Raw genomic sequence first — 16718 nt, 5'->3', positions numbered from 1 at the left:
AACAACCCAAAAACTAGAATAACTGTTCCATTTTAAGTTTCATTCAGAAAGTTTAAAGGACATTTTATCAATGTCAATATCAAATTTCAGAGTCTTTTTGCAATCTAAGCCCCTGAGACAGATGAATCTGTGGCTGTAGCCTGCAACTAGAGGCAACAGCCACACACTTGGACTAAATTCTGAATTCAGCAACACAACAGTAGAAAATGTTTTGGTATCAATGGAATATATGGCTGAAACTTTAAATGGTATTTTAAAAATACATAGTATTTGATGTATCACCTTTTCAATGTTAGTCAGTGTTGTTGTAAAGGGGTTTCACTCTATTACTTAACCTCAAACTAACATGAGTAACACACATCTATTCAATCATGATCTCATAGGCACCAAATAATCTGATTTTTCATTTGTGAACTGATAATCTGTGTGATCAAAATGAGAAAATACTACACCTTAATGTTATAAATCAAACTTATATTGGGCATCTTCTGTCTTATGAAGAATGTCACATAGCATAAAATTGACCTAATTTTAGCTAATCTAGCTGGTTTATTAGACCCAACCTCTACAGTTATGTCTCTGCGACTATTTTACTGATCAACCAAAACAAGCTTGCTTAAAACTGAGTGTCATTTGTATAGATCTTCCCTTGTTACTAAACATACATCCCTCATATAAAAGCGGAAAACCTCCACTCTATTCAGTATTCTTCATATTACATCCCAGAGGTAAGAGTGATGCTTTCAAATTTTGACCCCTTAAACCCAGATTCAGTATCCATGAGACTCCATAAGCAGCTTAGTACTCTGCTGTGCACTCACAAACTGCTCCCTGTTGCACACATTATATGGAAACAGCAGCAACAGTAACAGGTAGGGTTGCTACACAGACTGAAGGAAGAGACTACTTTTCTGTTATGTGCCAAAATCATTCCCAAAACTCTAGGACATCCAGCTGTTCTGCTACCTACAGCCTTGCTAAAGTAAAAAGTGATGATGAATTTGGAAGATGATAGGGAAAAAAAATCACAATTATCTTCCTATCAAGCCTAGAAACAGTAGAATACTACTGATATTCCTGCAGTATTTATGAATATGTAAAGTACAATTCCAGAACATACAGAGAATTTATAATTTCTTTTACAATTTGAAAATATTTTCCAATAAAAGAAAAGTAAATGAATGTACATAAATCTAAGACATCTAAAGAGCATTCAGCCCTTTATTACTCTCTTTGAATTTGCTTGTATCAACAGGCACACTTAGTAATACCTGGATTGAACATATGAGTATTGTCAATCATTGTGCTGGAGGACAAACTCCAGCTGTGTTGTGCAATAGACAGACAGAAAAAATAATAGCCAGATTGCAAGGAAGAGGGCAAAGACCTTAGTGCAGTGTCTAGCCACCTGCTCTGCCTGTGTATTTTCAGCATCCTTGTAGACAAAGTATCCAATAGCTAATACTAATACCCAATTACTTTTTGATATTAATCATATGCAATAGCTAATCTTGGCTCTTTATAGAAGCACGAGAGTTACTAGTTTGGCCCTCAAGAAAAAAACAGAGTGGTCTATGGTTGTCCTCTCTACAGATCTTGACCAGAAGTGCTGTGTGACAGTTCATGATGGAGAGGAGATGTTGAGGAGTTTCTCTTTCCTGAGCCTTGAGGACAAATCACCCCAGAATGACAAAAATAAATACTTCTTCACCCAATGTGTACTTAGGCTGTGAGGTTCACTTTCAAGTGAGTTGAGTCAAACAAGTGTAACATCCTTTTGTGAAAATAGCAAGAAAATCTGAAATTATAAAAGTTAATGCCAACAAAGAGCACAAAAAGTGTCATATTTTTAGGTTTAGCCCAGTCTTTAACTACTAGTTATAAAAATATTATTTTCCTGGGGCTTATTCTGCCACTGGAGTGACCCAGTGCTGCTCACTGCCAGCACAGAATAGCAGGCTGCATAGTTGACTTGGGCTGACAACTTCTGTCTGCTTGCGTGACTGGCATATTTATTCATATCACTATCGTACTAAATATCCTCATTATAATCAGGACCAGTTGTTTAAATGAAATATATTGTTAAACAGTCCCTACCCTGAAATGTTTGCCATCTAAAACATCAGAAAATAGAATTTTTCAGTAACACTTTCCATTCTTTCATCACAGCTGTGAAGGCGTAACACAAAACATGGTTCCAAAACAAACAACACAAGCACTAACATAACTTTGGCAAGCAAAAGCTGGAAAGAAAACTGGTTCCTTTATTTAGCTGCATATATTAATGATGTTTAGGAATGGGTAAATAGTCTTTGCATTTCTTCAAAGCAGATGCACTGGGCTCTCTCTTTTCATGTAATGCTCTGAAAGTCACCTCATACAGAACTAAAAGATACAAAGCATGAATATTCCTCCTAGGCTGAGAAATATTTAGGATTAATTTGTTCCAAAACATATAAATGCATTGCCAGTTTTCTTTTGTCAGAATTATCTAGTATCTTCTTTCATGCTGCCATGAAATTATACACAGCAAACACGTGAGATAAATTGTACCAACCAAGAAATTGTCCCAGAGAGGTAGACATTTTGTTCTAGCCTTGACAGATTTGAAATACTCAAGTGCACAGGCTTATTTCCAAACCTTCAAAGTCTGGATTAGTTTCTTTCCCCTGCTCCCACTCTGTCTTTTTCTTAGTGACTTAAAATGCTTGCGTAGCACAAATATTAATCTTTTAAACTTTTATTTCATTAACAGTTGTACACAGACCAAGAAATAGGAAAAACTATCACATATTTGATACTGTGCTAATTCCAGATCAAATTTTACTATTTAAGATTTATTGCTACTTGCTAGCAAAAGTTGTGCACAATTAACCCTCTGCATTTTATTCTGGAAGCAGGAAGCTTCCACATTTGAGTAGGCCCAAGCACGCAGTGAATTTCTTAAGGCAGGAAGCACTGCTTATGTATGATGGGACAGCAGTAAGGTATTGTATGAAAAACAAGTACTGTGTGATTTATAAGTTTATTCCCTGTCCCACTGTGGTAGCTTCAGGGACATCCAGAATAGAACAAGAACTAAAGATAAGCATATAGGGAGAGCCTGCCCAGAAGGAGTGGTTATATATTACAAAGCACTGTGACTACTACTACTACTACTGTAATGGAATTCCAAGACTTTTTTCCTCTGGAAACTACTGAGTCAGGTGGCAGCAGAGCAGGGGTGTAGTCAGCAAGCAAGCCCTTGTATTACACACATTCCCCAGGTCTCCTGGTATGCCTGGATTCATGTTTACATTAAAGGAACACACAGAAGATCAATTATTTTCCTAAATCTGAGAAGCATACACTGTCACTGAAACCAGGTTCAGTTCTCTACAATTGCCAGTTTCAAGGTGTTTACAGAACCACTAACAGGAGATGAGAATTTGGCATCATGTTTAAAAACCAAATAATTCTATTTTTTCATTATTATTTTTTTAATTTTTTTTTTCCTTCCTTCATGGAAATGGAATAGGAAAGTACTGCCTTTCCACTGGTTTCAGTAGATGCCTTTGCCTATCTTTGCTCCTTCCAGCTGAATTTTGCACACTCTCAACTCAATAATGCTGGAATAGAAAACCAAACTGTCCATAGATAAAGCTAAAACACAAAATTCTGATTTTGTGATTCAATGCCTTGTATTGTTTCTTGTCTTCACTAAATAACATCATCTATTAAAATGCCATATGTAGGAAACAATTTGGAGTGTATTGTTGCAGTTTGTTTTAACATCAGTTTCATAAACCTATGAAAGAAAATATGAAAAAAACCATATGCAGGATGGAAAATTATATTATATTTTTGGTAATACAATATGTAAGGTAACAGACATGGAAGTGAGGCAAACAGTTTGGGTCTGGAGTTTTCTTTCATATCCTTTATTAGAAATCTGCTAATATTTATCACATACATCATGTTTACTGCAGGTAAACTTTTTCCTACAGTAGGTAGAAATAATATTTACCAGACATATTTTGCAGCTAAAACTTACATATACTATAGAGTGGAAATGACGTCACATGACTTGTCCATGTTCCCTTGCAAGCTTGTGAATGGGGAGTAATAAAATCTCAGATATCTGACTGGGTACTCGGACTTCAGCTTTGCACTGGGCAATTCTACTTCTGCTTGCTGGGGAGGGTTTGCTGGTATGGAAGACTTCCTACATGAAATTTAATTTGTAAGCTATCCTCAGCAGAATTATCACTCTTTCTTATACAGCTCAGGATGCCATGTTGGACCAATAGGATGCTTTTATAGTCTCAGTGTGGCTGAGATTCCAGGGTGCTAAACCTACTGAATTAACTGCAGTCTGGTGTGATTGTGTGAAAAGTCTTACCACTTATATGGTGAAAGAATTTGGAAGTTTCACTTTTCAGTAACTGGCAGCCTTGCAAGCTGTTCAGGCAACTTTTGTATCTCCATAGGTTCTCACTACATTTTAAAAAAGTGTTGCCATATCAAATCTGTTGGCTGCTTGCCCGAATTAAAAAGCACACCACTATCATTTCTTGGCACCAGGCTGGAAATTGCAGTGTAGTTCAAGACATCTACTAATCACTTCTTATGGTCTGACATATATGAGTAGGTTGAATTCTCCCATCAGTAAAGAGTGTTCACCCACTTACTTGCTGCTCAGGCAGCGTCTCAGTGAATACGAAGCTCCTCCTCCACAAGTACGTGAACATTCACTCCATGAGCCCCAGGCATCCCACAGTGAGTCTCGGTCTTCCTCTGAGCGAGCTGTTCTGGAGCTCTGAGGAAAGAGAGGAGGAAAAAAAAATCAGGAAAAATCTTTTAAAGGCTAAAAAATATACTGTTGCTAGCTTAACATTTCTCTTTACAGGGTATCATGTTGGTCGTTGAAAGCACTGAATAAGTCTCCTACCCCCTGACATTCCTACTAATTGGCAGCCAGTTCTTGCAGTGAGGGTTGCTGTATGAATTTCCTTGTTTCCTTTGAGTGTCATGCTCCGTCTCACTTTGAGACTGGTGATGACTATTATAAAAGAGCACTTCGGACAGTGAGGAAAGGGATATATTTTTTTTCTAATTAAAAGAAAGAGGTGGACTATTGTACACATCAGAAATTGTGCTTTGAATTTTTGATCACTGCGTTAAAAACTATGAAAGGGCACACTAAAAAGTGCCTTCCAAGATGCTCTTGGAAAAAAAGAATGACAACAGAGGGAATCAACATAATACAAAGACATCCAACGTAACAACTTCTGTGCACTCACTGTAAGGAACTGGAACTATCATTGCTTCTTCTCCGAACAAAGATCTCTTTGGACAAAGGTTCCCTAATTCTTTTAACCCTACTATTTTCTAACTTCAAAAAGAAAGTGGCCTGAAGAGCTGGATTTATGCAAGGCCAGGCACAGACCCAGGTGATGCTATTGTTAACGTTACTGGTTGGGCACAAACAACTTTACAAAGAAGCAGCAGTTGATGGACTCAGAAATGCTCAACTCTTCTAGGATTAACTCACAAACGTAGAGCAGTACCTGCCCCAAATAATGGAGTTACATATTTAAACAGCTTCTCATTTTCATTCCTGCAAATACACCTCAGAAATATAGATCTGTGGGAACAAAAATAATGTAACCATTTATATAGATACTGTCCCTCATAGGTGATGTGGTTTTGCTGGAAGAATAACCTACAGAACCATGCAAAGGTGCATGGAAAATGCCTGTGTCTGATGGTGACCAGGCAGCATTCTCCTTCAAATCTTAGCGTGTGCTTTGGGTCAATACCTGGTGAATAGCTAATTCTTACTGTATTTGGAATAAATTAGAAGGCAAGACAACTATATGAGGAAGACTTAAATGATACACCTTCAGCAGAGAAGCATCAGCAAGCATCATTGCTAGCCAATGTTAGAGGAGTGTTTTCAGCTCTGAGGGCTGAGACACAGAGATAGCTCAACACTGAAATAATTTTATCTTCAGCTAAGCTATGTAAAGTTCTGTCATGAAATCTGAAACCTGATGAAATATACCAGTCTTGAATATTGTTATTCACAGTTTAAAAAAATAAAAAAATATTGCAATGGTTTAGGGCTGTAAACAGTTTCAACAGGAGCTGGGAATGTTTAGTTTGAGAAAGAGGAGGCCCAGGGGAGACCTCATCAGTCTCTACAACTACCTGAAAGGTCGTTGTAGAGAGGTTGGTGCTGGTCTCTTCACAGGTAATTAGCAACAGAACAAGAGGGAGTGGCTTCAGGCTGCAACAGGGGAGGTTTAGACTGGACCTCAGTAAGAAATTTTTCACAGAGAGTGGTTAGACACTGGAATAGGCTGCCCAGGGAGGTGGTTGAGTCACCATCCCTGGATGTGTTTAAGGGTTGTTTGGATGTGGTGTTGGTGGATATGGTTTAGGGGAGAACTTTGTGGAGTAGGAGTGATGGTTGAACTCGGTGATCCCAGGGGCCTTTTCCAACCTGAATAATTCTATGATTCTATGATACTGATTTTTTCACACATAAGCCAGATCCTAAACTGACCAGTCTGTGTCTATAGAACAAAGAACTAGGTCTGGCATGCTAGGATATGAAATGTGTGCTAATCGGAAGTTTATCAGGGTAAGAGGTTAACTATTCAGTATACTTAAAGAGGTCAGGAATACATTGTCTATGCTAACCATTAATAATGATAGAATTTTCCAATATGGAAACCATTTACTCCTATAAAATTCTGCAAAAGGGTTACAGTTCATCCACTACCGTCATCTGTGATGCTGAATAAACAGCCAGGCATAAGATCAGCTGAAGTGAAAGCCTACGTCTTTTATTATCTGCGTCTACACTCAGCTCAGTAATAAAGCTCACACTGAACTTTTTCCTCCTGAATCCAGAAAACCCCTTATCTGTTTGTTGTACACATTCACACCCTCTGTCAGTCATTAGCTCCATGCATCTGAAGGGTGAAAAGATTGCCAGTGTTGTTCCCATGGTCCTGTGGGAGTCTTCTTGCACTGAAGTGAGTAATTAATTAGCTCATGGACCAGTACTTAGCTTACTCAGGTTGACAATGTAATTGTATTGTGTATTCCTTCCAAAAGCATGATACAACTCTGAGATACACTGGCACAACAAATTGGTGGTAACTAAATGAAAGCTGATTGTGTTCAGTGAGCTTAGGCTGTATGCCAAACTGGCAAACTTCAATACAGATATTGTTTAAAGAAAATAAAAATTGTGTCCAGCCATCTTCTCTTATTTCCCTTTCATTATTGCTTTTACCAAGGTACAGTCCAAACCTGACATTGAAGAATGAGTCAGTCTGTTTGGGTAAAATGGGTTAAAAAAGAAAGGATTTCCCTCTCTGCAAACACACCAAATAAGGTTATTTCTTCTGAAAGGAAGAGCTCAGTGACTAGCAAGGTCAGGTGCAGGGCCAACACAGAGCAACACATCAAACTGTCCACCCAGTCACAGCTCCCTAGCATTTCACTATGGTTGCGTGCTGCATTCCTCATGCTGCTGCTCACAGACCCTTGAAGGACATGAGTGCTCCTTTTTTTAAAGCAGAGTATTTTAATAGGTAAATACACAAATGACACTTAAATAGAGCTTAATCTGTTTGGCCTTCTGACACACAGAAGACCAATCTTTTTCAAAGACTTTTATGATATGGTCCAAAGCAGGCTGTGTTAAAATGAAAAGTACATCAAATTAAAGGGATCCAGGAGCAGGATGTAAAAAGTTAGGCTGATTTGTTGTTGTTGTTGTTGTTTTTGTTTTATTTGTTTTTTAATTAATCAAATAACACTTATGAATGAAATGGAAGCTATACCAAGCAGGCAGCAGGCAAGCTTTCTTAAAAGAGCTCTGCTGAAGCACTTTTACTCTGATCTTACTATGCTGTCTTAAGCATTTTTGCCAAGTGGAGGTTGCTAGCTAAGCCAAGTAAAAGGATTATTCTACGGTGTGGCCAGCCTCCACTTTCAATTTGCTTAATGGTGCACAGTTTGTAAAGGTATTTTAAACACATGTAGCACTTAATTTTGCAGAATAGCTTTTGGAAGATAATTTAGATGTGTGATTGCATCAGCTTTTTGATGCTGTAACATTTAGTTTGGTAATTTTGTTTTGAATATACTAATGGGGAAAAAAGGTACATTAGTCTGTGAGACATGATACTGGATCTACCTAATGAGTGTATAACAATTATTTTACACAGTTTACCTTACCTTTATTAAAATGCAAAAAGATTTATTTTCAACAAAATAAATGCACGACTAAATGGAAGTAACAGAAGTTATCAAATTCTGACTATGACCAGATGTGAGCCATCCTCTAGATGCAATCCCATTAACATGTGAGATAAGAGGAGTGACATGCCAGTTTACTGAGGTTATTTCAGCTGACTGTTTTCTGAACAGTATTTTTTATAAAATAAAAATGTGTGCTTACACTTTTAGCCTACGGAAAAGGTGTGTCTGTGCTTCTAGTTTACAAGGAATCAAATATCTTCAAACTGCAAATGGGTGCTTTTCCAGATAATTCACTACTCCTTGAAAGTCCAAAGATATAATTAAAAAGGGTTGCAAAGTAAAGTCACATGAACCAAGTACTCTTACCTCATCACAAAATATAAGCATCAGCACAGCTAGACATTCTGAGGGTCTACATATTTCTGAAATAAATTGTACTCCCACCCAGAGGACAGCCATGTGCCTGCTATTTGCATTCCAAGATTTATTATAAGACCTATATATTCCCAGAAAGCATGTGATCTCAAGCTGGAACAGGCTCCAAGTTTTCTTTTAACAAGTGGAATAAACATAATTCATTTCAGCTCCATTTATGTTTAATGTTAAAAAACTAGAGTGGTTTTCCCATGAACCACACAGTTAAGACTGAGCTTGAAATTCTAGAAATTACTAAAAAGCCATTTTAAATCTGAATATTGTCTATTGCAGGCCTATTGCAACTTCAAAGGATAAGTAACAACAGCTACAGTTTAGCAGATTTTTCAAAAGTAGCTTATACTACTAAATAAGCATCTAACAAAATGAACTAAACTGAAAATCCTACATTATAATACTCTTGATGACCATCAATAACATTAGAGTGTTCTGCAGCACAAGAACTCCAACCGTATGCCTTTAAAGCCCTAAAGTTTCTGCCAACTGCAAACGGAGGGGGAAAAAAAAAAAAAAAAAAAAAAAAAAAGGGGGGGAAACCAAAAAAGGAGAGGAAAAAAAGAACAGAAAAGGGCATATATGTGATTCAAGTTGCATGCAGTAAAGTGGCCATCACATAAAACTTCCTTTAAGTAGCCTACTTAGAAAAAGTCTTATCTTGGCTGAAAGGGCCCTAGGTTGGTGCTTCTCGATAGGCAAGTGTATGCCAAAGTAACATAACACAGTCATCAAGGCTTACTATGTCCGGCTGCTGCTTTCAGAAGAGCTTCCCTCACCCTTCTGTCCATTCTAGGTGGTTCTTATCCTGAGCTTCCCAGGAAACACCCACTGCCTTATCCACACAAAACTAATGATGTCTTGACACCTATAGCATCAATGGCAGAAAGGTCACCTGCAAGAAATTTTCCTATTAATGATCTACACAAAACAAAGAAGTCTGCTAGTAGTAATCAAAATAAGGTTGCTCTTTATCCCTCAATACCCTAATACACACTTAACCTGAGGGTGATCTTGCCCCTACCACTGAAGAGAACAGCTCCAGAAGAAACGGGCATGAGGGCTTCCAGAGTTTTCTAATGAGAAAAAGAAGGAATGCTTTGTGCTTTTAGACAACAAAGTAAGAAGGATCATGTGTACAAAATTAAATCAGTATCAGTGGATAGGGCATTCAGGTGAAGATGCTTCTAAAATTAAAAAAAAAAAAAAAGTTTTAAACTACAAGCTGAACAAAGGACTTACAAACCATGCTTACCTGACATAATCAAGTAAGACAAAAAGAGCTATAAATCTGATTTATTTTCTTAAAAATATCCACCTTCATTGTTTAGCAGTAATTTCTGAATTAATTAAAGAGTTGTCAGGCATTCATGTTATATTCATAGTATGAGATGATAAGAGGTCTTTCCTATCATCTCCACTAACACATAGTACACAGAAATAATTTCAACTATCTAGAATAGTATGTGAAAAACACAACAAATGTCACACATCTTTAAATCACAACAGCTGCCTGGCCATCCAGGAGCTGCGTCCGTGACAAGAGAACCATATTTCTTCTAAAAGCATGTGTGTACATGTGTGTGTGGGTGCACAGAGGGAGAAACATGAAAAGTAGCAAGACCTTTTTTCATATCCTGAGATATATGAAAGGAGTTCAGCCTTAAGAAAATAAATCTTAGTTGCAAAGTGGAACTGAATTTAAATTTTTTTTGGAACTCATCTGTCCCTACAGAATTCAACTATTTGTCAGTGTTAGACAGAAAAAATTGCCTATAAATCACTGATCACATTGTTTAATTGCTACATAGTTTTTGAGGGTTCCAGTCTTCCTCCTCATTCAGTAAAACACTGCTAAAATCATATTTTTCAAGCGCCTCATGTGTTCCCTAGATTAAGCAGCAATATAGATAATGAAAAATGCCGTTAACTGCTTGCTGGACGAAGGCACTGATACAAACTTTAACCCACAGTTATTTCCCAGATGATATTCACCGCTGGGTTTGGTTAAGAAATTTAAATCATCAGGTTCTTATGGTATCCCCACTGTTCAGGGGTATGATGAACTGTCAGTGACAATATGCAAGGCTCCTCTGAGGCCATTGCCTAAACTTGTCTTTTGCTACTGTGAAAATGATATTAGGGACAGAATCCCAGTGTTTTTCACAGTTATCTATATGATCTTTCTGCCTTTTTCAGTTACATCCAAGCACATCCCTACATAAATTTTTGCCAAGTCGTACATTCTCCCACTTTGAGTAATCCTTGATCATCCTTTAATGTCTCTTTGTCACTGAGGTCCAATATATACATCACACAGTACTGAAGTGCTGTCTGTAGTGAACATGGAAGAAACTGCTCTCAACGTTTATCTATGTTTGTGAAGGCAGGAGTCAAAACCAGTGACATCATAATTTTGTAAGAAACATATATCTCAAAGCTTCAACCACTGTAAATACATTGTTTATAAGATTCATTTGCACAATGTTGTGTATCTTTGTTGCATCCCATCCAAGGTAACAGCTGGATTAAAGCTCAGATGGGAAACTGCTTGGAAATCTCTGGCTTTTGAAGGAAGACTAGGCAGAACAAAATCACAGCCAGTTGAATTAATATTGGTAATTGCTGTCAAATTGTTAACATGCAAGACATTCCTGACTAGCTGTTGGAACTTTTCAGAGTGATTATCTTGGAAACATCTTAAGTAAAATATTCTGGTATGTCCAGTCTGCAATGCAGAAAAATAGTGTTTAATGTATCTACGCAGAGATTTGCACATCCTTTTAAACAGCCCTGTATGACTGAAGCACATCCACACTTCCAGAATAATTGTACCATACCAAAGAAATGTAAATTTAATAAGCATAAGGCTTACTAAACTAAGCCTTATGCTTGTGAGGAGTATAATTCCCTGGAAGCAGTAGGATTCCCCATGATAATAGTTCTTCTCTAGTTTCAAGCAGATTCCACGCACCTCATGAAAGCAGAGGTCCCCCCAGCCAGCTTCAGCAATATATCCAAGGTTTTAATGGGAATGAAAGTTGATTTATTTCTTTTCCCAAAGGGTCTGCTTAAGGGTCAGGATTAGGGAACACTGTTCAGCTGGTGTGGTAAATAGCTTGTCTTCCCATTATTTTGACTGTACCCCATGTAAAGATGAAGCGAGGATTTCATCCACTAGACCTGCCACGTGGCTACCCTCCAGAAGGACCACACAAACCAGAAAAACCTTTCTACTTGGCATTCTTACCAAAGTAATAGGAATTCTACTCTCACAGAAGTTAAAAGAAGATGAAGAGAGAAAATGCCCACTTGCTTCAGGCTTCCACAGTCCTGGAAATTAACTGAGGAATTTTTACCTCCTTTGCACTTGCAAGACCAGGCAACAGGCCTGCAAGGGGATCAAGAAAGTATTTCCTGTGGAAAACCCCTGGCACAGGGAATCCTTGATCTGAGTGACTCCATGCCCCACAGAAGGCACTGGCACAGGAGCACACGTGTGAGGGTATATACTGTACTTTGGGTAATCGCTTCATGCTCAGTGCATGATACTAGTGCAGATAAACAGGCCAGGATTTATTTTTTCATTTCAGCCTCTTAAAAAGGAATAAACAAAAAATTCCAAATCTCTTTCTGCATAGTTTTTAATTTACTCTTTCTTCAGGATCAAAATCATCGTTTACTTAGAAAAAACAGGGGAAGACACCTTGATGAGAAGGAGACAAGAGGAAATCTCACTGGGATCCTCTTGCTGTTTTTCTACACTTATTCTGCTTCTGTGATCACAGACAAGGGGAAGAGCAATGGGAGGACAATTTTTCTTTACCCTGAAGGAAGATGCCTGACAGACATACAGCTAGTTCAGTTTCCAGGGACATAAGTAGAAATTTGCTGTGGTAGTCCTTTTCAGTGCCGTGCTCCTTTTTGTCTTCTTTTACTTTTAGTAGCACAGTCATGTAAGGTAGGCTTATTGCTAAGGGAACAGAAAAAGGGAAATTGTGGCAACTTTTCCTTTTGCACAGGAGTGCAAAGGTTCATCAAAGGGGAAATAACTCCTCTCTTCGTAGTCATGCATGATTGAATATGATTATCGCACAAGCAGTAAGGACAAACCGAACTATTCCTGAAACAGGAATGCATATAGTGTTGTACACACTTGCACACTGTGACAGTCATTAACTTCATAAATCAAGGGCTCTCAGATAGCCCCATGGAATTCTTCCTGCCATGAAGCATGCCATATAGCTATATACATGCAGTCCTTTAAAATTTGCAATAACATATACAAGCTTTTACAACAAAATCAGGAAGAAATGATAAACAGCCATCTCAGGACTTTAGGAGCTAAACAACCATTCCCAAACCTGGACTTGAAGTTGTATCCCAAGAGAAACGTGCCAAACGTGAGCTCATTTATTCTCCTAAAAGGGCAGCAGCCAGCTGGGGGAGGGTTGCTGGCAGAGGATGGAGCTGACACCGTATCACTTCAACACGCTGCATGCTGTGCTCCCTATAACATTTTATAACAATGCCTTATAAAACTCAGATCAGTCCTATCTCTCACTCCACTTACTCATATGAAAATATACACCAGCAGAGCAATGTGAATACAAGAGCTTTTTTTCTTACTCTCACAGACCCAAGTTACAACACCCTGTTGTATTTAAATCCTGCTGTGCTGGTGTAAACACCAGGCATGGGTGATCCAATACAGAGCAGGTCCAAGCTGGCTCAGCCTCAGACTTGTCGCCTAATTGACTCAGAAGGGTTTTCAAGGTTAGGACTGGTTCAGATGCAGGATGGGTGAAATCACTTTCCAGAATTCGGAACCCACCCAAGAGCATGGGTTCAAAAGTGCATCTTGCACTTGGAAACTTCATGATTGCCTTCCACGTAGCAAGAACTGTGGGTGGAGGAAGAGCCCACAGAGGCACACAGAAAGTAAAAGAGAGAAAAATTGAAATTGTTGGCTGTGACAAGGCCTGTTGCGTGCCCAGTGTTCTCTGAGTGGAGAGAAGAGAAAGCTGTGTGTTGGCTGGGCTGTGTGTGCCAGCTTCAAGAAAAAGTGGCCAACATGCAGCTAATACTTCCAGCTCCACAGGTTAACCACCATCTCCCTCAAAGGGACAGGGTAATACACTGAAGAAGTGTATAGTAGCTACTTTCCCTTGATTTAGTAAGCTCACCTTAAGGTTCAAATATGCACCCAGCTTAAATATCTGCACAGGTCACAACATCAAACAATGAGTCTTCTGTGCACCAAACCCCATGGGACTGGATTTAGAACCTCCAATTCTGAAAGTCTGTGTTGGAAGACCTTCTCACATCAGCACTGATTTTAATAAACTTGTCAATCCTAGGATGGCTGAGTCACCTCTGGAGTAGGTCACAGCATTAAGACAAGGTGCCAGAGGCTGCAACAGGAATACGGTTCTCTCTGGTCAGGGGGCATTTCAGAGAAAGGAGGAGAGCTCTGCAAAGATTTGTGTAATTTCAGATAAACACCAGACATCATGAAGTTTATTCAAAATAAATTAAGCCTTCTGTTCTTCTGAAGGTCTGCCATCTTCCTCAGTTACCTCATGGAGCTTTGTATGTGTTTATTTTAACAACAAGGGGCCACATAAAGGGTTGAAACATTAAACCTCAGTGGAAGGGAAATATTTATGTAAAAAAATAGGTGAGAAAGAGAGAGAAACAGAGGAAGAGAGAAAGGGAGGGAAGGAGGAAGGAAGAAAACGCAATGAAGGGAAGCGGTAGAAGTAAAGCAAGAAAAAAATAATGAAGAAAACTCAAGATCCCATGCCACAACCAAAACTAATGCTTGTGGGACCCTTAAGAATGAACTATACACCTCAGAGTTTATCTGAAATATTTATTCCTGGTTAATCACAAAGTAATTGATCTCAAATTAATGAATATGTTTCTTGAAAGCAAAATACACTCCATTGTTGAGAGTTTGCACTACCAAGGTGGTGGAGTTTTCTAGGTGTACCAGATTTTATTTTAATGACTTTACATCAAATTACAAAGATGAAAGGACATAAACACTGTCAGGATATAAGCTGCTACTACTTTCATGCTGCCCTCTAATATCACACATAGTGAAAATATTTGTATTTCTATTGCTCTCACCAAATAAAAGACACACCCACACTTTGGAGCCAGGATGCTGCACAGAAAGGGTATGCATTCTTCTCTATGCTAGCCTTCAATCCTGGTAAGATGCGATAACTCACTCCCACTTGCCCTGGTGCTCACCAGCATTGATCAGTGGCTGACCCCATCAGAGAAATTAATAACTGCCAGAGCTTGGATTAGTAGAGTCTCACAACCAAAGCTATGGCAGGTCAATTTTTTGGTTTCAGAGATTTCTATTGAATTACTTCACTCCCCCTTCAGCTAATTATTATCTTTCATCTTTAAAACATGGCCCTGGTAGACCCCTAATGCAAGCTACATTCAAGCAATCCAGGAGGTTCTTAGATTGCAAGGATGATAACTTCCTTTTCCAAGTAACGGAGGAACCAACAATGAGAGGTGCTGTGCTGGTCCTTGTCCTCACCAACTAGGAAGGGCTGGTGAGGGATGTTAAGCTCAAGGGCAGCCTAGGATGTAGTGACCATAAAATGGTGGAATTCAAGATCCTTAGGGCAGCAAGGAGGGCTCGCAGCAAGGAGGTCTCACAGCAAGCTTATTACTTTTGGCTTCAGAAGGGCAGATTTCAGCCTCTTCAGGGATCCGCTCAAGAGAGTGTCCTGGGATAACGTCCTGGACAGTAGAGGGGCCTACAAAAGCTGGCTGATATTTGAGGATCACCTTCTCCAGACCCAAGAGCGACACATCCCAAATAAGAGGAAGTCAAGTAGAAACTCCAAGAGGCTGGCATGGATGAGTAAGCAGCTCCCAGAAAAGCTCAAACTGAACAAGGAAGCACACAGGGTGGAAGCTAGGGCAGGTATCCTGGGAGGATTACAGAGAGGCTGTCCAAGCAGCTAGGGATCAGGTTAGGAGAGCCAAATCCCTGCTAGAATTAAATCTTGCCAGGGATGTTAAGAACAAGAAGAAAAGCTTCTTTAGGTATGTTGGGGAAAAAATGACATCCAAGGAGAATGGAGGCCCTCTCCTGAAAGAAACGGGTGAGATAGCACCACAGAACACTGAGAAGGCTGAGGACCTCTTTGCTTCAGTCTTCTCTGGCAAGTGCACCAACCTCAACACAAAGGCCACAACAGGTGAAAGCAGGGACTGGGAGAGTGAATTACCCTTACTGTAGGTGTAGAGCAGGTTCGTGACCATTTAAAGAACCTGAAGGCGCATAAATCTATGGGACCTGATGGGATTCACCCGTGGGTCCTGAGGGAGCTGGCAGATGTAATTGCTAAGCCTCTGTCTATCACATTTCAGAGGTCATGGCAGTCAGGTGAGGTTCCTGCTGATTGGAAAAAAGGGAACACAGTCCCTATTTTTAAAAAGGGGAAAAAGGAAGACCCAGGGAACTACAGGCCAGTCAGTCTCACCTAAGTGCCTGGCAAGGTCATGGAGCAGATCCTCCTGGAAAGTCTGCTAAGGCACATGGAAAATAAAGAGGTGACTGGTGGCAGTCAACATGGCTTCACTAAGGGCAAGTCATGCCTGACCAATCTGGTGGCCTTCTACAACAAGGCTACAGGGATGGTGGATGGTGGATGGTGGCAGAGCAACTGATGTCATCTACCTAGATTTGTGCAAAGTATTTGACACTGTCCCACATGACATCCTGGTCTCCAAACTGACAAGGCATGGATTTGACAGATGGACCACTTGGTGGATAAGTGATTGTCTGGATGGCCTCACCCAGAGAGTTGTGGTCAATGGCTCAATGTCCAAATGGAGGCAGGTGACAAGTGGTGTCCCTCAGGGGTCAGTATTGGGACCAGTGCTGTTTAACATCTTTGTTGGAGACATGGACAGTGGGAATGAGTGTCTCCTCAGAAAATTTGCTGATGATACCAAGCTGTGTGGAGTAGTTGACACCCTAGAAGGAA

General features: G+C 39.5%; 1 protein-coding gene across 1 annotated transcript in view; it reads right to left on the bottom strand.

Annotated features, from left to right (window-relative positions):
• The window catches only part of ADAMTSL1 (ADAMTS like 1), a 327073-nt gene that overhangs the window by 175732 nt on the left and 134623 nt on the right, over positions 1-16718 (bottom strand). The window contains exon 3 of the mRNA XM_051643555.1: positions 4671-4798. Coding sequence (XP_051499515.1) covers positions 4671-4798 — 128 coding nt within the window. The remainder of the gene's footprint in view (positions 1-4670; positions 4799-16718) is intronic.

The sequence above is a fragment of the Apus apus genome, chromosome Z, assembly GCF_020740795.1.
Source record: "Apus apus isolate bApuApu2 chromosome Z, bApuApu2.pri.cur, whole genome shotgun sequence".
Classification (NCBI taxonomy): Eukaryota; Metazoa; Chordata; class Aves; order Apodiformes; family Apodidae; genus Apus; species Apus apus.
This window is presented reverse-complemented; position numbering and strand designations above follow the sequence as displayed.